The sequence below is a fragment of the Pleurodeles waltl genome, chromosome 11 (genome assembly GCF_031143425.1).
Source record: "Pleurodeles waltl isolate 20211129_DDA chromosome 11, aPleWal1.hap1.20221129, whole genome shotgun sequence".
Classification (NCBI taxonomy): domain Eukaryota; kingdom Metazoa; phylum Chordata; class Amphibia; order Caudata; family Salamandridae; genus Pleurodeles; species Pleurodeles waltl.
This window is the reverse complement of record NC_090450.1, coordinates 617427381-617450644: the sequence shown is the minus strand read 5'-3', so window position 1 is coordinate 617450644 and position 23264 is coordinate 617427381. Positions and strand designations below refer to the sequence as shown.

Below are 23264 nucleotides of genomic sequence, written 5' to 3'. Positions count from 1 at the left end.
GTATTTGTAGCATCGTTGGACATGCTTGTGTAGTCAGAAGTGTTGTTATTTCTTCTTTGAAGTGGTATGTCGTGTTGGGTAGTGAGAGGGGACCGGGAACTACCCAAGGGACCTCTTGGTCTACTGTGCAGGATCGGCCACAGAGGAAAGTTTGACGTCGTCAATGGAAATGAATCTGTTAGCTCTGGAGCCTGGCAGCGGTGGTAAGATGACAGTTCTGGTACCTTGTATTCCCAGGACTGGGACTCTGTAGGATGGGCCAAATTCCTTCTTCACAGCAATCTTCTCACAAACCAGATCCCCAACTTTAGGAATCCAGCCAGTAGAAGTTGTTGGTAAATCCCTTATTCCTAAGGTGGCAGCACTGGCGATGATTTATCATCACAAAATTGCTGAAGCTCCTGTAATATAGTGAAACATTCATTTATGTAAAAAAAGGTGTATCTGTTGCCACCAAACCAGGGCCATTAAGATCTAGGACATACATAGGTATCCCAAAGAGAATCTTATATGGAGTGTGTCCTCCGAGGATGTTCTTCGCAAATTATTCAGTGCTCTCTGGACCCCATCATATAGGTGATGAAGCCAGCTGTGGCCAGAACCTAATACTCTAGCTGTTAAGGATTGCTGCTGATCACAATTCCTCCTTTCCACAACCGAATTTCCCTCGGGATGGTATGGTGAGGAGTAATGGAGTTCAAAACCCATCGTCCCCATGGTATCCCTTAATGCCTTAGAAGCAAAGGTAGGGCCCTGGTCCGAGTGGAATGCTGCAACCGCATATGTACCGATAAAGATCAGCAAGTATTTTATAACAGTTTGAGCGTCAGCCGACCACTGTGCCCACAGCCACAGGAATCTAGAAAAAGAATCTACAGCGACTAAGATGTATTTGTATGCAGCATCAGGTTGTAGGGGTCCACAGTGGTCCAGGTACACACACATTGTAGTGGCTTGTTGTACACTGAGAGGGATGTCTGCAGTGGGCGTTTACTGTTGGAACCCTTAATTTGCTGGTAGATGTCACAACAAAGGACATATTGCTTTGTCTGTTTGTATAGTCCTGGCCACCAAAGGCGTTTCTTTAAGAGTGTCACTGTGGCCGAGATACCAGCATGTGCAGATGCGACACCCTTGTGCGCTGCTTTTATTAGATCTAATCTCTGGTCTTGGTTGGGCATCACTCGATCTCCAACCTCAGGAAGTGTTGCATAGGCAACATTCTGTGCACTGATGTGGTAAGAGTATTTTGTAGGGCATGCTTTTGGGAGAGGCTTACCTTCAGCCAAAACTTTCACAGAAGGCAAAATTTCATTATCCAATCACATCTGAGAACGAGTCACTGCAGCCACAGAAGCCGTAGCTACTGCAGATTTGGCCGCTTCATCAGCCAAAGTGTTGCCGATAAAGTGTACTCCTACACATTGGTGGCCCAATGTATGTACTACATGGACACAAGGTAGCTTATCCTTGAGATCAGTACCCTGCCCTACAGAGTTCTGTATTTTATGGTTTTCCCTTTGGAGTCTCTAAACCTGTTCAATCACCAATGATTAAGATAATCATTGTAGGACTGGATGCAGTCACAGACAATCAAAGTCAGTAATCCTGGCTCTGTGTGTTCTAGCGCTAAGATAAGGGCTTTGAGTTCAGCCAGCTGAGCTGTGCAGTCCCTAAGGTCTGCGTGTAGGTATTGTGAGGGTGGAATACACCATCCTTCATCACAGCTGCGCAAGCGGCTGAGTATTGATGTTCGGTATCTACAGATGGTTGTGCTGAACCATCAGTGTAAATGACAGCATGGTATCTGTCAAGTGGCAAAATATGTAGAGGTGTGGGGTACTCCTGTTCGTATTTTAGAAATTCTTGTGTCTGAAGTTTTGGGTCAAAGATGTAATCTACATTGGTGGCAGTCAGAGAGGTTGCCCACTGAATCCAGCGTGGATGTAATGCTTTAGCATTAGGAATGCTTGCTTGGGTGACAGCCTCCAAGGCTGGCACCGGGGTAACAACAATAATGCGTTTCCCACAGGCAAGTGGCCTCTCCTTAATGACAGTCATCTGAACTGCAGTTAGAATTTTTTCTGTGGGTGCAAAATGTTGTTCTGCATTGGAATATAAATGTGATTTATATGTTATGGGCACTGTGTCACCCTCGTTAAAGGTGACATAATTGAACCCAATGGCACCAGCAATTATTCTGATGACCAAACGTGTTTTGTTGTCACAGGTGTGCAACTGTTTTGCCTCTAGCATGTCCTGTTGTAATTCCCTTAGGATACGTGTGTGTTCAACTGTCCAGTGTCTGCTAGAAAAATCAGGGCGTATTAAGTCATAGAGTGGTTTGATACATTGTGCATAGTCAGGAATGTATGTTCTGCCAAAACTGAAGAAACCAAGTAAAGACTGTAGTTTCTTGATTGTATTTGGTGGTTGGAGTTGAGCACATTTCTCTAGAAAGTGCGGGGCCAGGCTCTTGCCCTCGTTTGATAGCTCATATCCCAGGAACAGTATGCTGAGAAAGGCTATTTTAGTTTTCCAAAAATTAAATTTGTAGCCAAGGGCTGCGAATCCTAAAATGATCCAGTCGACCCTGGCAAGATGAATGTTGAGGTCGTCATCTCGAGATAGATGTCATCCACGTAAGACAAAGCCTTGGGGTCAATATCGTGTAATATTGGACTGTTCTTGTAGCCTTGGGGCAAATGGCAGAAACGTTTTTGTGAGCCAAATGAGAATGCACTCAGGTCCCGACTTTCGTGTGCTAAGTTCTGGCAGAAAAAAACATTGGAAATATCAAAGGTTGTTTTGTATTTTTTGTGCACTATGGACCTCATTTTAACATTGGCGGTACATAGTGCCTACTGCTGCAGTGACGGCCGCCAACATACCTCCACCGTGGCTACCATCCATCCACCATATTATAAGCACTGCCTGACTTCTGCCACAATAAGGTTGGAATTCCGGCAGTGCTCATGGTGGTGGAAGTGGTAAGCTGGTGCTGCTACCACCAGTAACGCCATGCCAGTAGAAGACCTCCATCCGTATTATGACCAGTAATACGGCCTGACGGTGTTCTGCTGGTGGGGCACTGCTGGAGGTAGCATTGCCCCTTTGCGTTCGCTGCAGGAAGACCACCTCGCCCAAGGTAAGTCGGGTATCCAACATGGGAGAGGGGTAGGAGGGTGGGGGGTGTTGTGTGTGTGTGTCGTGAGTGTGTGCATGAATGTCTGAGTATGCGTGTGAATGTGTCTGTGTGTGTTGTTTGTGGGGGTGCATGGGTGTGAGTGAATGCGTGTAAGAATGGTGAAGTGAGTGCGTGTCTGCATGTCAGTGTGATTGTGTGTAAGAATGTGTGTGAGCATGTCTGGAAGTATGCGTGAATGAATGGGTGTATGCGTGGTGCGTGTGGGTGTCTGTGTGCGTGTATGCTCGGAGAGGGGTGTGTGGTGAGGGGTGCTGTGACTGTAGTGGGGGTGGGTGGTGATGTGTGTGTGTGGCTTTGCGCGGTGGGGTCAGTTGTGTGGTGTGTGCATTTCTGAGTGTGTGCGTGCATGAGGGGTGTGGGTGATTGAGCGTATTGGAGGGGGTGGGGGGTGAGTGAGTGGAGTGGACGAGGGTGAGTTTGGATGGAGTGGGGTGGGGGGCGCCAGGTGAGTGTTGGTGGGAGCCGGCTACCGGTGACAGGGAAGGAATTCCCTGTCACCGGTAGGGCTTACCGCCATGGTTTTTGTAGCATTGCTAACGCCACGAAAACCATGGTGGTAGGCCGGCTCATAATGCCATGGGTGGTACTATGTCATCCGCCAGGCTGGAGATTGACATCTCCAGCCCGGCAGCTCATACCGCCATGGCAGTATGCGTGGAGAAGTGGCGGGTTGGCTAAACGCAACTCACCAATGTCATAATGTGGCGGTATGTACCCCCAGCCTGTTGGCAGTCATACCGCCACACCGTCAGAAGACCGCCAGGGTCATAATGAGGGCCTATTTAATAATTAGTGCTGTGCTATGTGAATTTTGTATAGCATATGTACGTGTATGACTGTTTAAGTGTCTGTAATCTAAGACTATTCTGTAGGAATGGTCTGGTTTTGCAACCGGGAATAATGGGTTATTCATTGCAGAGACACAGGGCTCAATTACTCCCTGGTACTCAAGCTAAGAGAAGATGTCCCTCACTTCAGCTTTTGCTTCATGTTTAACAGGATATTGTGGATGAGGCTGGGCTGTGCACCTGATAGGTATTACATGACAAGGTGAGTCCTTGTCCCAACCTACATGATTGAGGTACAACGCAGGTGCCTGCGGTAAACCCCAATTGACAACGTAGGCTTGTTTTACCACTTCTGGAACAAGATCAGAGAAAGAGGCAAAAATTACATCTTCCCCATGTGGAAGCTTAAGGACGTGCTCAGGTGGCCAGTCCCTCTCGGTCAGCAGGATATTGATATCACAGCTAAGTTCATCCCAGAGTATCACACCAATGGTGCGCTCTACGTCTCCCTCAATCTGGATTTTTAAATCATAAACCCTGTCGGGTGGGAGGACACACCCGTCTGCAGTCTCAACTGCAATGTAATCGCTAGTTGCTGTCCCATCCAGATGATCTTTCAGACTCTGGCGACATATCGGGACCTCTGCTGCGCTGTCTAACAGTGTCACTGCCCACGTCTTGTTCTTCAGCAATGTTCTCAAGTGTACTGGCATTTTTAATTGACAGTGCTGCCAATTTTTTCTTTTCAAACTGTGGCTTCTGTTGTGGGGACTTGTCTTCTTTTTTGTCTGAAGACTGTGGTGAGACTTTCTTCTGTTTCCCGTAGTCAGAATGTCGCTCTGACCGGCCCGCTTTCTCGCTATGTCTATCCAGTGCATCCTGAAAGGAACAAGAGGGATGTGAATCAGTATATCTGTCAGGAGCTTTTATATTTTCTCTATTTCTGAGAGTATGGCCCTCATGCCGGGCGGCCGCCAATGCGGCCGCACTCCTGCCGCAGTCATTTTGAGATCCCTGATGGGCCGGCGGGCGGAAACCTGGTTTCCGCCCGCTGGCCCAGCGGGGATCTCGGCCGCAACACAGGTGCCGGCTCCAAATGGAGCCGGCACCTGTCAGGGGGTCCCTGCACTGCCCATGCCAGTGGCGACTCCCCGTACTGCCAGCCTTTTCCTGGTTTATCAAACCGCCACGAAAAGGCTGTCGGTCGGGGACTCCTAATCCCCTGGGCAGCGCTGCAAGCAGCGCTGCCCTGGCGGATTATCACCACCAGGGCAAATATGGCGGGAAACCGACGGCCCCGGCGGTGCGACCGTGGCACAAACGCCGGGGTTTTAATGACCTTGGAAGCACCGCCAGCCTGTTGGCAGTGCTTCCGTCAAAACAGCCCTGGCGGTCTTGGACCGCCAGGGTTGTAATGACCGCCAATATCTTCTGTCGGAGTTCTCCGGCCTGTGATGCTAGCAATGCTTGTAGGATGTTACATATATACCAGTATTTTTTCTTGATGCACTGTAAGCTTTCCCTCCTTTCCAGTGGCTACGCTGATGTTCTATATTGTGCACTATTAGGATGGTAAAGGTATAGGAGGGTGTCCCTGCCCTGTTAAAAACGAATAGTGGATGAAGGGGGGGCATACCCATGTTGCTACACGGGGAAGAGGGAGTGTGGGGAGATGAGAAAGACTCAGTAATTTAAAGGGTATAACGATTACTATCTGGAAAGTTAAAGGTCTTTGCTCCAAACATAAGGTCTGCATGGTTAGAGAGAAACTGGGTTATTTAGCCTCTGAAATAATATCTTTACTGGAGACTGACTTATCAGGCCAAAAATCCTCAAAACTGGCTCTGCTGGGTTATAAGATGCTAACTAGCACAATACAAGAAGCAGTCTCATGAAGAGTTGCATTACTTACAAAAAACAACATGTGGAGAATAACAAAATCTAAATGTGATTCTTCTGGATATTGGCTTATTAGTTGAATCATCTGAGATCTGTTATAAGTTGCAATATGTGGGATATGCAGCTAATCATGACAATCCCACTGTTATTAGGCAATTGTTGCTATCAAAATGGGAGTCACCATTAGTGATATGTGCTGATATCAATCTCACTTTAGGTCCTAGTGTAGATACCACATATCGCCACATATGCTGTGATCGAGATTCTCTGATGTCAGAGTATACTTTTACTTGGTTCACCATAAATCATGTTTGTGAATTGATGTATTTCACAAATGTTTATCCCATACACATCTACTGAACTTCATCAACGTATAGTCTCATAACATAACCCACTCACACTAAGCATTCAAAAAGATTTGCCTCATCTCTCTGAATTTTACATGACGTTTGAAAGGAGCCTTCCTAATGACTTCAATTATTTCACACGTGTCCTAAATTCCATAAAAATATATCAATAACAATATGTACACTGCTTCACCCACTATGGTATTGGACTGCATAAAAGTCATTGTTAGATGGTCTACTTCAACAAATAGCTTTACAAAACATAAAACGAACAAACAAAAGGTAGATATGAACTGAGAAATATAGTACAAATGTTGGACATAGAACACACATTTTCTTCAGTTTGAAAAATGATCGCTCAATTCAAGAAGCATATTAAATCAGTTGAATACAACTCAAATGTAAATCAAGAAGCTATTATGGGATAGGGCAGCACACCGATATCAGAATAAATGTTTAAAAAACTTAAAGTATAGTGAAAATATAGGCAAACTTCCTGCTTTAAATAGAGAGTAAGAACCAAGGGCTACATGTACGAAGATTTGAAATAGTGATATCCTAACTGTGATTTTCTGCGGAAATTGTTATTTCATACGTAAGAAACCTTTGGTTCATTTACGATTCCTAGTGGGTCGCAAATAGACCTACCTCATGAATAATAATAGGGTATATGTTAATTTGCGGCCCATTAGAATTCACAGCCATCACAGGGATGGTGACATGCTGGGATCAGCAGATCACCATGTCTGTAATTGCTTTTAAATGAAGCCATTTGTTTAAAAAAAAAAAAACAGAAAGGGACACATTTAAAAAGAAAACAAATAAAATTTGAAGTTTCATTTTTTTATGAGTAGATAGTGGTCCATGGAATCACTGTCAGCTCTTAAAATACTTGCTTCCCTTTCTCAAAAGGGAAGGGGTCACTTGAGGGCCCCTTCCAATTTGTGAATGGGTTACCACCTCCTTCAAGGAGCGGGTAAAATCTTAATGTTTTGCGACCGTAATTCAGTCGCAAAACATTCATACATCCCATTTAGATTCGGCATTTGGAAGGGACAACTACACGTGCCAGCTTCAAATACCAAATCAAAAACACAAACTGCGATTCGGGAACCTGTTACCAAATCACAATTTGTTTTATACATATTTAAAAGCATTTTTGCAGTCAAAAATGTCCCCAAAATGCTTTGTACATAAGGCCCCAAATCACCGGAATCGATGGCAAGCGGGGAAGCATAATCCATGAAAAAAACAAAATAATCTCTGTACTTCAGGATTATTACGAACAGATATATAAGGAAGAACAGACCCCCAAAAGAATCCAAAATCTCTAAATACATTATAGAATTCACATTACAATTGATAACACCTTCACAATCTGCCACTCTAGAAACTCTCATTACCGAGAATTAAATATATCATCATCATCACACCTTTATTCGGCTGTTAGCCATAAAAGGAAGGTACAATCAAATAAAAGACACATCATTCCAACAGCAATTATTCACATGAGCAATAAAACCAAATTACATAGATAAATGACCGTTGACACTCCTAAAAACAATAAATAACAATCAGTTTCCTTATTACTTTAAATGAAATTTATTACAATTCCTAAAATTTGTCTCCCATCCAAAATACTACCACTACTTATTAACTGACTAATGGAGAACTATTTAACCATTTGTATAGACAATAAATAAATAAATAAGAAAAGAAAAGAAAAGTTCTTAAAATACCTAAAAGCCTATATTTTCCTTCATATAAAAGGCTAAATTACATCTTAGGCAAGATAGTTTCTCAGGGTCTATTACCTTGCTTAAGGGAGGGCCTATTAACCACTTGATCTTCATAAGATTTATCTATAGATGTGAATCTGAGCTTATTAAGACCTCAGGCCCTCCTTGTCCCTGATAAATGACGTAGCTAAAAGAAAGCGACTTATTCCAAAGACAATGGATGAGGTAATGTTAGATCTAAGTAATCTGGACGCTTCTTTGTAATTTCTAATTCCTGCATTCCTACAAATAGGTCGAACCCATTTTTTCCTAGGTTTATCATAGGCTTTGCAGAATAACAAAACATGATCCACCGTTTCAATAGTCTCCATATTGCATAACCCACATTTCACCTCATGATTATTCTCTCTCTGGGGACTCCATTTAATAGTAAAAGCTTTAGTCTGAAGGATCCCATATCGAAACTTCATGAATAATTTTTTCGCTCGCCTAGGATAGATTGTATCTAACCAGTCCTCAGCTCTTGGTATTGGTTTAATGTCCAAAAAACTCGACGTCAATCTACCCAAATTCTCATTGCGAAAAAGAGTACTCGAGAAGAATTCCCAGTATACTTGTTTTAGTCGAGTCTTGGATTGTATCGTAAGTGTATGAGGTTCGTCCCAATAGGGTTTCAGCCCTAGATTATAGAACCAGTACCTTACATGATGTAGCCACAGTAGAGAAATTGATTTATCAAGGTCCTTTATCTCCATTAGCGCTTGCTTATAATGAGTCAATTCCGGAATTGTCCACAGTCTACACCAGTAAAATAATGGCCTCAAAACTGCCAATTTACCTATTTGCTTTAGATTTATATCATAAATAAGAGGGATTAACGGGGTAGATGGTGGCAATCCCAATAACCCCCTCAAAAAGCTGTTTTCTTGAGATACTAGTGGATTTAAATTTGCAATACCCCAAAGTTCAGCACCGTATAATGCAGCAGCCTGCGCTTTATATCTATAGACCTCAAACACTGGTGAAACAATCCCAGTTCTTGAACATTTATATATTAAATACATCAATCAAAGGATTACCTTCAGGTAAAGTGACAGAGCCAGTTTATTTTCCATTATATTTCTGTATAATTTATTTCTTCTGTTCATACAGCTCTTCAGTTCCATTGAGAACAATTATCAAATACCTCCTACACTGAGAGAGATTCATATTTCAGTATTCCTAAAAAATAATAAGGATCCATTAAGCTGTGGTTCATCATGGGCATATCTCTCATCGACACAGACTCAAACATGTACAGTAAAATCATTGCAATTAGAATCTCTCTGTAGATTGTGAACTGAGTTGACCCCCCAGCAACACAGCTTTGTACCAACACAGGACTCCACACAAGTGTAGCTGTTTCTATTTTTGATATTCCCTCTGTGTATAAAACACCAAACAGGATGATTCTGTTGGATGCCGAAAAGGCATTGGGCAGGGTCACCTGGCCATTTCTATGGTGTATTTTCAGCAGCATTGGATTTGGCCCAAAAATGCTTAATATAACTGAAGCATTATGTAACGACCTTATGGCTAAGGTCATCTGTTTGGGTATATTGTCAATAAAGTTCTGTATTATGAACGGGAGTCCACATGGATGTCCACTGTCTCCTCAACTGTTCCTTTTGATACCTTTCACTCTTTCTTAAAAATACAATCAGTTAGGGGATATAAAGCTTATTTCAATGGCACTACTCACAAAATTGTTGCATGCACCAGTGATGTTGAAGTATTTACATCAGACCCTGTCACAGCAATATCAGATATCTCCCAGTATTCAGGAAGGTTTTCAACTTACCTATGCAACAGTGCTTACTACCATGACTCTAAGTCAAAATTGACTTGATTACTCATCGAGGAACAAGGCAGCAACCTCTAGGCAACGATGGGCCCACCCCTGTTTAAAATCTTACTATTGGTCTTGCTTTTCAACAGGACTATCTCAGGTTGTTGGCATTTCACCCATCACATGGCTCTTGAGAGATCTGTATGAACATCAGACTACAAGGCATGCGTTTTCAAACCACCATAATTTAAGAAAACAAGATTTAAAATGTTATTCATATATTCCAGGGTATGGACAGCTACATGTACATATTACATGTTCCCCAAAAGAATCACTACCTTTCTTTGTGGTATTACCCATGCTTTCCTCCTAATTCCCACAACAGTCTAGGCAAGCTTGGTCAAGTACAAAACTACAAACCGTAGGTAAATTATATGAAGACCGTAGCCTCTGTTAGTTTACTACATTGTATTCATCATATTTTAATCCCTACACTGGATTTCTTCAATACCAACATCTCCATGATTACTTCATGGGTCAATCAATTCATCTGAACCCGATTAAACATATTGAATGCTTAACCTCAAAAGTATAATCAATAGGAACTGCTTACTGCTATAGGAGAAGCGGCCACACAATATGTAGCTTTGTTAATCAGTGTTCATAAAGAATTTTTAAGACAGATAATTGCAAACAGATAAAGCAGATTATTTTTCAAAGCAATCAGTTCCTAAACCTATCTCCTCTTACAATCCACCACTCCAGATTTATACAGAATATACTTTACCCCGGAACGGCTGAACTAGTAGGGTTACTGAACAAATTTTAAATGCTTTGGGTACCAGACCAGCAAAGTGGATACTACTCACATCTGTATAAACTGCTATCGAATAGAGGAATGCAGGCAACAGGTTTTCAGAGAGTTTAGTACACTTGTAAATACTAAAAAATTTCCTGCTCCTCAATTGATTAGCTTAGGTTTTTCTGAACCAGTTTGATGAAGACTAGAGGGGTATTTTTGGTAGCAAAACTATTTTCGGTATTGCAAATTGCAAAGTTATAGCTTCAGAAAAAGCCACCCACAATGAGAGAATAGTGGCTGCTGCTTACTGATTTATGTGTTATGGAACTAGTAATTACACAAAATGACAGAGACCCACAGGACCTGAAAATGGCACGGGAACCATTGATTGCCTTTATAAATACACTGCAATAATTATATTCTTATACTGAAAACTAGGATTTCTGTAGCCCTGTCACGATTAATGAATTTTGCTAATTTACATAAGATATTTCAGCAGGGTCATGCCAAATTCTAAATAACATGTTACTCGCTATGATTTATGATGTATTATTTGAACATCTTTCAATACCAATTTGAAAAAAAAAAATCTGTGCTGTGATTTGGTTTCACTCTTGTTTGGGATGGGTCCAGGAGGTGGTTGTCATTCATGTAGTTTGTTAGTCTCTTATTGATGAGTTTCTCCAAGACATTCACTGGCTAGGGTAGCAGTGATATGTGTCTGTAGTTAGCTGGTGAGGAAGGATCTTCAGTGGGTTGTTTTTTCAGTAGTAGCAAGATGGTAGTGTGTTTCCAAGTGTCTGGAAAGGTAACCATGGCTATGAAGTTGTTGAGTAAGGATGGGTAGATGGGATCAAGTTCTCCTGCAACCATGAAGTGCGGACAAGGGTCTGATGGGGCTGCTGAGTGAATGAATTGTATGAAAGTGGCGGATTCTGTGTGGATGATGGTGGGCCAATATGTCAGGGTGATTCCTGGAAAGCTGTTGTGGCTTCGTGGTGGACTGCCAGGGTATTAAGGTTTAGGGGTAAGACATTGTCGTAGATGGTGATTATCTTACTATGGAAGAAAAGTCGAGCTAGGAGCTGAGGTATTGAGAGGAGTGATGGTGGTGGAGCAGGCAAAGGTCGTGCTGAATTCATTTACAATGGGGAAGAAGTCCTTTGCGCTGTTGGTGCTATTATCTATCAGCACTGTTGTGGTTGAGCATGTAGTTGCTTTAAATTGTTGTTGTTATTGTTGGAGGGCTGATTTTTAAATTTGTCCCTCTCATTGGGTGTGAGTCGTTATGGGAGTGAGTCACCATCAGTGCTTGAGATGCTTACAGTGGGGCTTGGTGCATCAAAGGTCATCATTGTACCAGCTAGTTTGTGGTCTGGTCTTTGCAATGGTCTTGATTTTGAGAGGTGCCAGGGCCTCTGTGCAGGCAGTGATCCAAAGACTGAAGTTACTAACAAAGCGGTGAAGGTTGTCTTGGTTCAGCGGCCAGTGGTTTTGTAATTCGTGGGTGGGTGAGTCTTCATTGGTGATTGAAGTGTAGGTCGAAGCTGACAAGCAAATGGTTGAATCAGGTGAGAAGAGTGGGTTTGTCCTCTGAGTTGTTGGTAAAGATGGGGTCTAGCAGATGGCTGGCAAATAGGGGCTTAACACATGCCCCTCTAGCTGCTGTGGTGCAGGTGGGCCCCTACCCCTACCCCTTCAGGGGCCCTCAAACCATTAGGAATTGCCCCATTCCGTCCAAGGTCAATGAATAACTGTGAGATATGGGAGACGTAAGGACCCCTCTTCACATTCGTCAGACAGGCCCCATCATTTCATGTTATGCCACTGGAAACTAGCAGATGTAATGTTAGGCATTCAGCCATTGCAACATCATTGAAAATGTGGGTAGAATCATTGGTGCTGTGGATGAATAAAATGGAAAAATAATCAGTTATGCACAGAGGTTCACAAGGAGGTTAAGGATGGAAGATGGACTTAGAAGCAGCCTACCAAGCAACTCTTCCTTTTGGAAAGTGTTAGAAATTGAGCTTCTGGTTAGCCAGGGTATGCACCCCAGCCAGACAGAACCCACCAATCTATTCAGGGCAAGTCAGTTACACACCAAGGATAACCTGCGCTCACTTCCCCGTAGCTTGGCACAGAGCAATCAGGCTTACCCCCAGAGATCATGTGTAAAGCTTTTGCGCAACACACGCACACCAGTGACACAATAAAGACACCACAAAAGACTCAACGCAGGATTATATAAAAATATATAAGTTATATTGTCTCTTTAACATGGACCAAAATGACATAATTCACAACTACTGTGCATGTCACACCAAAGGAAATCGTGTTCAGAGTTCTGTTTAGGAAGGAACATTACGCTAGGTATCATTAGATGTCTAGATGTGGATTCGAGTCAAACTGCAGCACACCAAAGTTACAGGCAAAGAAAAATGCCCACTTTCTAAAACTGGCATTTCTAAAATAGTAATTTCTCACAACATTCCACACATACCAGACATGCCCACGGTACCCCTCACAGATCAGAAATTACCACTTAGACATACATAACAGAATCCCAAATGCAAACCTAATAGAGGAGCATTACTCACAGCATTGAAAACGGAATAAGCTGTTTGTTACTACTACGACATGTAACACATAAAGAGATATGTCCTACCTTTTACATACGCAGCACCCTTCCTGTAGGGCTATCTAGGGCCTACCTTAGGGGTGACTGAGTTGTAGTAAAAAAGGGAGTCTAGGCCTTGACAATTAGTTTGACTTGCCAAATAAGTGTGGCAATAAACTGTGCATGCACGCCCTGTAGTGGCAGGCCTGAGAGAGGTTTGAAAGGCTACTTCTGTGGGTGGCGCACAGAGGAAGGGATGTATCGATTTCCAAATGAGCAGCCTTGGGTCCTTGCGGTGATTTTTGAAGGTTTGACGCCCAGGGACGATGCATGGAAAATCCGGATGCACAGTGACAGTGAAGTCGCGATGAGCTGGTGATGCATTCATTTCTGCAGCCACGAGGTAGACGCAGCATCTATTTTATATCCGCAAAGCGGTTGCTGCGTCAATTGTTTCTGTTGCTCGTCTCCGGTACGTGGGTCTTCTTAATAGGAGGAAAGCTCAGTCCAAGCCCTTGGAGAAATGTCACAAGCAGGACACACAGCAAAGTCCAGTCTTTGTCCTCTCTAAGGCAGAAGCAGCAATTGCAGGCCAATCCAGCAAAGACATACAGCAAAGGGACAGTACCCTGCCTCATAGCTCTTCAGCTCTTCTCCTTGGCAGAGGTTCCTCTTGATCCAGACATGTTCTACAAATCTGGAGTTTTTAGTCCACTATCTATAATCATTGCTGCCTTTGAAGTAGGCAAGCTTCAAAGGAAAGTCTTTGTAGTGCACAAGATCCTGCCTCTTCCTTGCCCTGCCCCAGCCACACTCTAGGGGTTTGGAGACCGTATTGTGAGGGGACAGATACAGCCCTTTCAAGTGCAGGTGACAGCTCCCCCCTCCCACTCTAGCCCAGGATATGCAGGACACACCTCAGCTCCCTTTACTGTCTAGAGTGAATTCACAAACAGCCCAACTGCCAGTCTGATCCAGACCTGGATTCAACAGCCAAGCACACCCACGGATGATTAAGCAAGAAAATTCCCATTTTCTAAAAGTGGCATTTTCAAACTCACAGTCTAAAAACCAACTTTACCAAAAGATGTATTTTTAAATTGTGAGTTCAGAGACCATAAACTCCATATTTCTAACTGCGCCCAATAGGAAACTGAACTTAAAAGATATTTAAAGGCAATCCCCATGTTAACAAATGAGAGAGATAGGCCTTGTAATAGTGAATACCAAATTTGACAGTATTTCACTACAAGGACATGTAAAACACACCATTACATGTCCTACCTTGGAGGTGACTTACATGTATTAAAAGGGAAGGTTTGGCCCTGGCAAGTGGGTACACGTGCAAGGTCGTCTTGACATTGAAAAACTGCTCACACAGACACTGCAGTGGCAGGTCTGAGATATGTTGACAAGGATACTCATGTGGGTGGCAAAATCAGTGCTGCAGGCCCACTAGAAGCAAAGGATTTACAGGCCCTGGGCACCTCTGGTACACTTTACTAAGGGCTTAATAGTAATTCAAATATGCCATTCATGGATAACCAATCATAATCACAATTTACACAGGGAGCACTTGCACTTTAGCACTGGACAAAGTGCCCAGAAAACCAAAACCAGCAAAAACAAAATCCAACACATTGTCAAAAATACAGGAAGCAGAGGCTAAAAGACAGGGGAAACTATGCCAAGGATGCCAGGTCTAACAGCTTCCTACTACGCAGTTGTCTTTGATGCCGCTGTCAGTCAGTTTTCATCGGCGAATGGGCACCAGCAGGTGCAGAAATCTCTGCAGATTGCCTGACGAAAACATATAGGGCCTCATTACGACTTTGGCGGTCTTTTACGAAGACCGCCAAAGCCGCTGCAGGCAACAGACCGCCAGTGCTGGCAGTCTGTTGCCTGCCATATTAGAAGTCTTCGAGGAATTCTGCCCATTTCTGGGTGGAAGTCCGACTTCAGAGAGGGGTGACTGCCATGGAAAGCCTTGCAGTCTGCAGCATTGTAATCCGGCTGGCAGGCTGAGGCCTGCTGCCGGGTTGGAGGTGGACACCGCAGGCCACGTCCGTGCACCTGCACCGGCGGGCCAGGTGGCGTTGTAGAGGTTTGATGGCAGCCAAGCCCCACAACTCGTGATGTGCCGGTCTTTACTGCCGGGTCCGCGGCGGTAAGACCGCCATGGCGAGGATGGCGATCTGATGGCCGCCAGCCTCGTAATGAGGACCATAGTTTGTGCACATGATGCAAATAGGTGCAGCAGTTGTATCACCTGTAAATAGGTTGCCATTGCTGCCTTTCATTATCATGGGAATTGTCCTTGTGCAGATAGAAAGCGGAAAACTCTTAGGACCTCTTTTACAAGGCCCTTCCACCACCAGAGAGTCACTTTTAGTGACGATGATTCAGGGCCCTGCTCTATATTTACAAGGCAGCGTAAAGCCACTTTTTGTGGCTTAATGCTGCCTTTTTCAAAAAGGCCCCTTAAAATATTGACAATTTGCTACTTCTATGTGAGCTGCATTATGTCAATCACTAATTTTGATTGTTTATGTGCCGGTAGGTGGCCCTTCCTGCACATAAACAATCATTCCCTGCAATGCAGGCACCCTTGCAGTATGGTGCAAGGGTGCCTGCATTGGTGCTAGGCAGCTACATTTAGCACCAGAGCTAGGGAAAACACAGGGGTGCACCGTATTGGTGAAAATACGGTGCATCCCTGCGTTTCTGAAGTGACGTAGTGCGGCTCTGCCAAATTTGGTGCAGCGCATTTCTGCACCACTTTCTAGTAAATGAGGCCCTTAGTGGTATGTGAAAAATGGACAAAAATTGAATGAGAACACAATAATATAATAATACATTAATATCAATCTTAATTTTTATGTGATGTTATGTACTGTGTGTTTCCCTTGTATAGAACTTCTAGACCCTTGCAATTTGGTGCATGAGGAATCACATATTCACCTAAATGCAAAGCAAGAGTTCACCTAAATAACAGAATGGCACATAATAGGTGATAATTTGTGGTCACTAGAAAGTCCATGTGACCTCCGTTATCTGTGCAAAAGTAACCAGAGACTCTACAAACAAGTGCAAAATCCTTTTTTATTTCAAATATAGGGTAACTCCCCATCCTTTAATGGTTTCCTCCCATTTTAGCTGAAACACCAGTTAACAGCTTCGTCCCCCTGTCTGCATAACCAGCCTCCAGTATATATGCTGCAGGGTGGGGGGTCAAGAGTGTAAGTGGCTCCCCCATTCTTACTGTAGAGATTTCTGCCTCCATCCACTCTGCAGTGGCAGGAAAAGCAGCGAGTGCCCTGAAGTGGAGAGTGGTTTATTCAGACATAGTAGACAATCGGTTGTGATAGTGATTGATATTGAAACGTCCTTCTGGCAGAAGTTCTAGAAAACATAAAGAAGGTCACCAGCAGGGACTGTTAAGCTTTCTTGGAAGCCTGCCTACTAGGAAATACCCATGCCGTGAGGGAGGAAAACAGGCATTAAACTGGCTGATTTATTACTCATTCTGGCAAAGCATACCATCACAATGAAAATCCTCCTCTGGCCCGCCCATAATGCAGTGGGAAGTAGATGTCAAGCGGTTTACAGTTGGGGAAATCGCTTCCCTACGCAAGGAAGAGGCACAAGGCCTTACCAAATTCTCGATAGCCAGATAATAGGATGAATTATGCAGGGCTTTGACAGAACACAGGAATGACAATTTAATGCCCCCCTCCCCGAGCACACCTACATGGTAGATGAGATTTCCACCCTTCCTTAGTACAGTATTATCTTAGTCTTGTTGAAGGAGGCCATTACATAGTTATCGCCCCTTACATGAGCAGTGGATAGGTACCTAATAGACACCCCTTAGTAGTGTTTATCTTCACGAGATCAAAAAATGTTAACATCCACCAGCACATCATATGTAAAGCTTGCTGTCTGAGAGGGAATATAATACTGCAATGGACAACCACCATAGCACTAGCCCTCTTCACCCCCGGGCCAATGATGAATTGTTTCTATTACAATATTATTTTCCTTTCATGGTACACTAATGATTTACCCACAAATGGCCAAGATCTACTTTATGATTATAGCAGCACAGATGTCAGTGACCACCGGTATAGTAAGGCTAGTAATTCACAGAATTTGCTATAAGAGCTCTACTTGGGCATTGGTTTCTGTACTCGGTGTGTACACAATTGCCCTTTTTTTCCTCCAGTAGCTGTAAGAGATCATGTATCAATAATTGCAGTACTGTACCTCTTTTGTTTTCTGTCTTTGTTTGTGTTCGACAATCAATAAAAATATATTTTAAAAAAACGCAGAAGACACTACTGAGGTTGCAGTGGTCTAGCTTGCTACCAGTCATTAAACCGATTCTTTATTTTTCTTCCTATATACATTAAATACATTATCAGTATCTAATCAATAGATGTTTAACATGAAATTTGTCTTCTGCCTCCTTTTTATCACCCTAGGCAATAGCGACAAAGTTTCCAGTTTAAACCTTCCTCGGGAATGCATCCGGGCCTCATTTCCGGTCCGGAAATGCTTTGTTTTTGATCGACCTTCAAGAAAGGGGAATTTGAAGAAACTTGAAGAACTTCCGGAAGAGCACCTGGAGCACGACTTTGTTGAGCAGGCAAATATGTTCTGCCAATACATCTTTAAAGAATGCAAACCTAAAACTATCCAAGGCGGGGATTTTGTGACTGGAAAAAGTGAGTCTGTGGTCTTTGCCAATCTAGGCCAGACTTTCATTTGACATTTCCAGTGAATTCTCTGGCCTTTATTTTTATGGAGAAGAGCGTAATCACATCATGTCAAACCTCAAAGGGCCCATCATTAGGGTGTGGGCCCTAGAACTATGTTAAATACTCAATCGTGAAACATTCATTCACTCTAGTATTTCCAGCATGTCCATTTTGTAAGCACTAAACTTCCATTGACATCTCTGTTTCTTACTCTATATATCACGGCTAACACTGCAACTACTATTACTACTACTGTGACTACAATGAACACTAATACCAACAAAAACAAATGATAATTTGCTACTCATGATATTGACAATAATACTTATGGTCATAATCATAGCAATAGTGAATGGAGATCATGATATACTATATATACATATATATCTTTACAATGCAACGGCTCACCCCCCCAGTCAGTTTCATATAAAAAATTGAGCCGCAATTCATGACCTTTATTGCGAGTAAATTTGATTCCAAATCCAAACAATTGCACCAACGCGCTTTGACTACACCAGTCTTTGTCACGGTTGCTGAGTCCTTTTACACTCTCAATGTTTATACACAAAAAGTCCACCCTGCCCACTATGAGGTATTGTGGGATATGCAGTATACTATCAACTTAAGTTGTTAAAAGGGTTTTTAACATTAACTTTAATGTTTCTAACCTTAAGTGTATAGGCTTTGCTGAGCATTTTATGTCATGATGATAGAGCAAACACATGTAATTATTACCTAATCATACTATACTACATATCCCGCAGTGCCTCATAATGGGCAGACCAGGCTTTTGGTGCATAAATATTGAAAGTGTAAAAGGACACAACACTGTGACAAAGACCGGAGTGGTAATGTATCAGTGTGATAATTTGCTTTTGGAATAAAATTTACAGAAAATACAGCTCATGGAGTACGGTGCAATTTTTTTATATATATATATATATATATATATATACACATATAGATATATATATATATGAAAAAAAGATATATATATATATATATATATATATATATATATATATATATATATATAATTTGTTTTTTTTCATTTTTTTCTCTCATTGGTGGTAGGTAGAGCTATGACCACGTTTTCCCAATTCATTTTTCTCCATTCATTTTTCTGTAGAAAAATTGAACAGCGATAATGCAAAAACTGCTAACGAAATTATACCAAATTTGGCAGAAAGCTGTATCTTGGTCCCGAAATTGTGTGTTTTTTTGTGTTGTAGCGTAAATCTATTGATTAGCTTTAGAGAAATTAAGATTGAAAACAGATCAAATAAAATGATCTGATTGGCTGCCGCCACATCAAAAAAGATGTAGCAAAAGCCATTTTAGGACTCAGAAACTCAGTCTCCTGTCCTACAAAAAAAGTTATAAGAAGTGTATTGAGGGGCACAGTAGGGGTATCCTGCCCCCTAGGCCTGATGTGCATGGTTTCCCCTAGTGCCAACAATGTTAATTTTTATTTTATCTGCTCTACAGATCCTCAGTGCCTATTTAACAAAAAGAAAAACACAGGCTTCAGTCCATTGTGAAAATGAGCGCCCCTAGGGAGGGCCAGAGTCCAAGGGGTCAGCGCATTACATTTTTTGGTAGAGAGTGGCATGTGCACCCCCTCCCGCCCGAGTCATTTTTAGGCCCCAGGCCCCCAGGACTGGTTTGCATTAAATTGAGAGGAGGAGCACAAGGCCTGCCCTTTTTAGGCCCCACAGACTCCCATCCCTCAGGCTAATTGTGTTTTTTAGGGGACGGTATCTCAAGTAACTATAAATTATGCCCTAAAATAATTATATAACTCATGCCCTCGCCATCCACTGCCAATTACCTCACATATTACAACCCTCATGACATCTTATATTACATCATTGAAAACATCACTGCAACATCTGAAATGACATTAAAACAACACTGTGCATGGCAGGGGCGCAAGGTATAGTTATTTTAGGCCAGGGCATGCGGTGTACCTAACTATAACGTATATTCCCTTAAAAAACAAAGTTATAGCTAGGCCCACATGTTAAACATACAAAACCATAGAAATTTACCTGTTATAGTTAGAGGTATTTCAAATAACTATAACTTATGCCCTAAGGTGACTATAACTCGCGCCCCTGCCAGGCACAGTTTTCTTATCAATAATGTTGCAGCAAATATTACAGTGATATTATTAATGATGTTGTAAAAGATGTAATGAGTGCTATAATACTGTGGGTAATTAGCAGTGCATGGCATATCATACCTAATTCCACAGGAAATAGTTTGTAAAATGTGGATTTAGGTTCTGGGATACTGGTCAGAATTAAAGATCACTTCCACCTCTACACATTGCCCCTCTCTAGGATCTGTGCACCTAAATCCATGAAACTCCTAGTGATGGCCTTAGAGATTAAAGCAGTGTGGCACTCTCTGCTCTGTTTTGTAGACAAAGACATAAGTGTGACAATAATTGCAATCATGTTGTACTTATGTTTTTGTGAGTGTTCCCCTTCTTTTGGGTTTCTAATGCAGCTCCCTAATAACATGCTCATTTTTAATTTCAGTTTTGGCAAAGCTAGCTATGACGTTTGTGGACACCATAAGCCGCGGAACAATACCGTGCATTGGTGACACAATTAGTGCTCTTTCAACAATAGAAAACTCAGCAGCAGTACAGGAGGCAGCCACTCACTATGAGAAACAGATGCGACAGCATGGGAAATTCCCAACGGAGACAGTAGAGTGCTTCCATCACCTCCACGCTGCCTGTGAGAGAGAGGCCATCAACATTTTCATGGATCGCTCCTTTATGGATGCAAATAACAAATATGAGATGGAGTTGAAGGTATGTTTATAAAAGTATTGTGACCATTGTATCTGTTCATCACTAATTGTTGCTATTGAAAATGTCATTTTAGGGCCTTTCAAGTGCCTGTTCTCACCCTTGAATAATTTAAAACCTATCCCTTTATTTTTTCGATCTTGCAAAACAGAAAGTAGAGTGCTCGGTTATAATTAGCCATTAATCCCTTCAGTCCCTAGACAGAACCCAGTATCTCATCCTGTCTATTGCCTGGTATTTATTTAATGTCTTATCATTTTAGGGTCTATTGAAAACCAAGAAAGCCCAACTCTGTGTAGAGAATGAGCAGATCTCAATGGAACACTGCAGGACTCTGCTCCAGCAGCTATTTATTCCCATTCAACAGAATATTTCAGGAGGATGTTATTCCATGCCTGGCGGATACCAGCTTTTTCAGTTGGATCAAAAAAAGATTACAGAAGATTATATAAAGACGTCTGGGAAAGGGGTAAAGGTATGGAAAATACCATATCTGCATGCTGCATGAATCTTAGGATGTTGGTGAGGCATTCGAAGAGCTGGCTGTACTTTCCCCATTTTTTGTAAGACTGGAGTAGGACTAGTAAATTGGAACCCCCACTTTTTACACATTCTCATTTGTTAGACACCCCCCACTGTTTGTACTTTTCAAAATTTTTGTTGGATTCATGTTTGATTTGTATATTTCACCTCTCAATAAATCCCAATAAATCAACAAATGTATTTTCCCAAAGGTCTTCTAGACTGGACGTAGAATAGTATCTCTGTTCCACCTCGAAAATGGTGTGCATTTTTACCAGTCTTTGTAGGATTTTGCCATAGTATGCTGTAATAGGGTTTATTTTTTTATTTTTGAATGCACTTAGATTGGAGTTTAGTTACAACTTTTTTATTTTGTTATTTCGAGGAAGTATTTCATGGGTATTTAATTTAAGAATGTACATTTTTAAAGTTTTCATGTTTCTTTAATTTTTTAATTGTGTTGTGTCACCCAGAGTTTTTTTTGTGTTGTACTTAACGAATATAAGTTTTAGTATTTTTAAATGTATTTTCATGGTTTAAAATTCTATATTATGCTTTAATTTTTTTAACTTTATCTATAATTTTACTTGCTTATTTTGTTCTAATATATGAGATAATATCTTTTTAATTTTATTGTTGCATTTATATATTATTATATTGTTAGTTGTATTTGTATGAATTCATTTTCAATGTTATTAAATTAATTTCCATTTTGTTATATTATACAGTTTTTTTTTAAATGCACTTTAAAAACATCTAACTTTTTAAAGTTGCAATATTATGAAATACATTTTACCATATAAAGTTAACTGTGTAATATTGATATTTTGGTCCAGTGTATTTTTGAAGTCAATATTCTTTGATTTTACATTACAAGTATGTATTGTTGATATTTTGGTCCTTGATATTTTTGTAGTGCAGTTTCTTTGTGGGTGATATTCTGTCATACAACCGATTTACTCTTACATTTAATCATTCATCATGATTATAATTATCCTTTTTCACTGTATTTCATGTAATTTATTTACTTTGAGATTATTGCGTCTTCCCACCTTTACACATACGGCAGTGCCAGGGGCATGGATAAATACAGTACTTTTCCAGGACAGAGTAAAAGTGTCTGTTCATATTTAAATCCCAATCTGAAGACAAACAGCACCCCAGTTACCTATTTCTTTAAAAACTATGACAATAAGAGAGGTACTATACCTTCACTGTAGCACATTAATTTATATCGACTCCTAGAAAAAAAACAGTGTCTACTGGTACAGCAGAATCTGTATTTTACATCAGTATAGGAATTATACCTGCATAGCTCATTAACCTTGTGAACTGGACATTACAATATCAATTATAGTTTCATACTCAAGGAAAGGCATTATTATTTACAGGTTTCAGAAACTATCTCCAGGCATTTTGGAGTATTAGAGAGACTGGGATGCTGTGATGAAAAATACCAGTGAGCAGCAGAGGCAGCTGCATAATAGACAGAGATAGAATTACAACTCGTTCAAATGGCTTGGGCCAGATTTAGGGTTGGGCAGTAAGGTAAAAGATTCAATTTTTTCGAGGAATACTTAATCCAGCGTACAATCCACCAGCTGAATTTCCTCCACCGTGCTGATCCTGTAAAAGAGAACATCCAACTTGTGAATTCTCCTGGATTTATCTTTTCCTCTAGAAGTTGGACCATTTTCCATCACTACAGAACTCTGACGTTGTACATCAGTGTCAAGACTGAAATATTGTGCTACAAAATTATGTAGGCAGAGTATCAACTACCAGGACATCATGAATGTACGTTTATAAAGATAATTAAAGATTTGCTGTTCTTAACTCCACATCTATATAAATATGCTAAGAATAGATACTTTTTTAAAATCTTTTTTTATTATTTCACAAAATCCAAAGAAAGCCACTCAGTTCA

At 41.5% G+C, this 23264-nt stretch overlaps 1 protein-coding gene across 3 annotated transcripts in view; it reads left to right on the top strand.

The window, feature by feature from the left end:
- LOC138265931 (guanylate-binding protein 1-like) overlaps positions 1-23264 on the top strand; it is a 164262-nt gene that overhangs the window by 89393 nt on the left and 51605 nt on the right. For all 3 annotated transcript variants that reach the window (XM_069214129.1, XM_069214128.1, XM_069214127.1), the window contains 3 exons: positions 17716-17958; positions 20538-20818; positions 21078-21290. In XM_069214129.1, coding sequence (XP_069070230.1) covers positions 17716-17958; positions 20538-20818; positions 21078-21290 — 737 coding nt within the window. The remainder of the gene's footprint in view (positions 1-17715; positions 17959-20537; positions 20819-21077; positions 21291-23264) is intronic.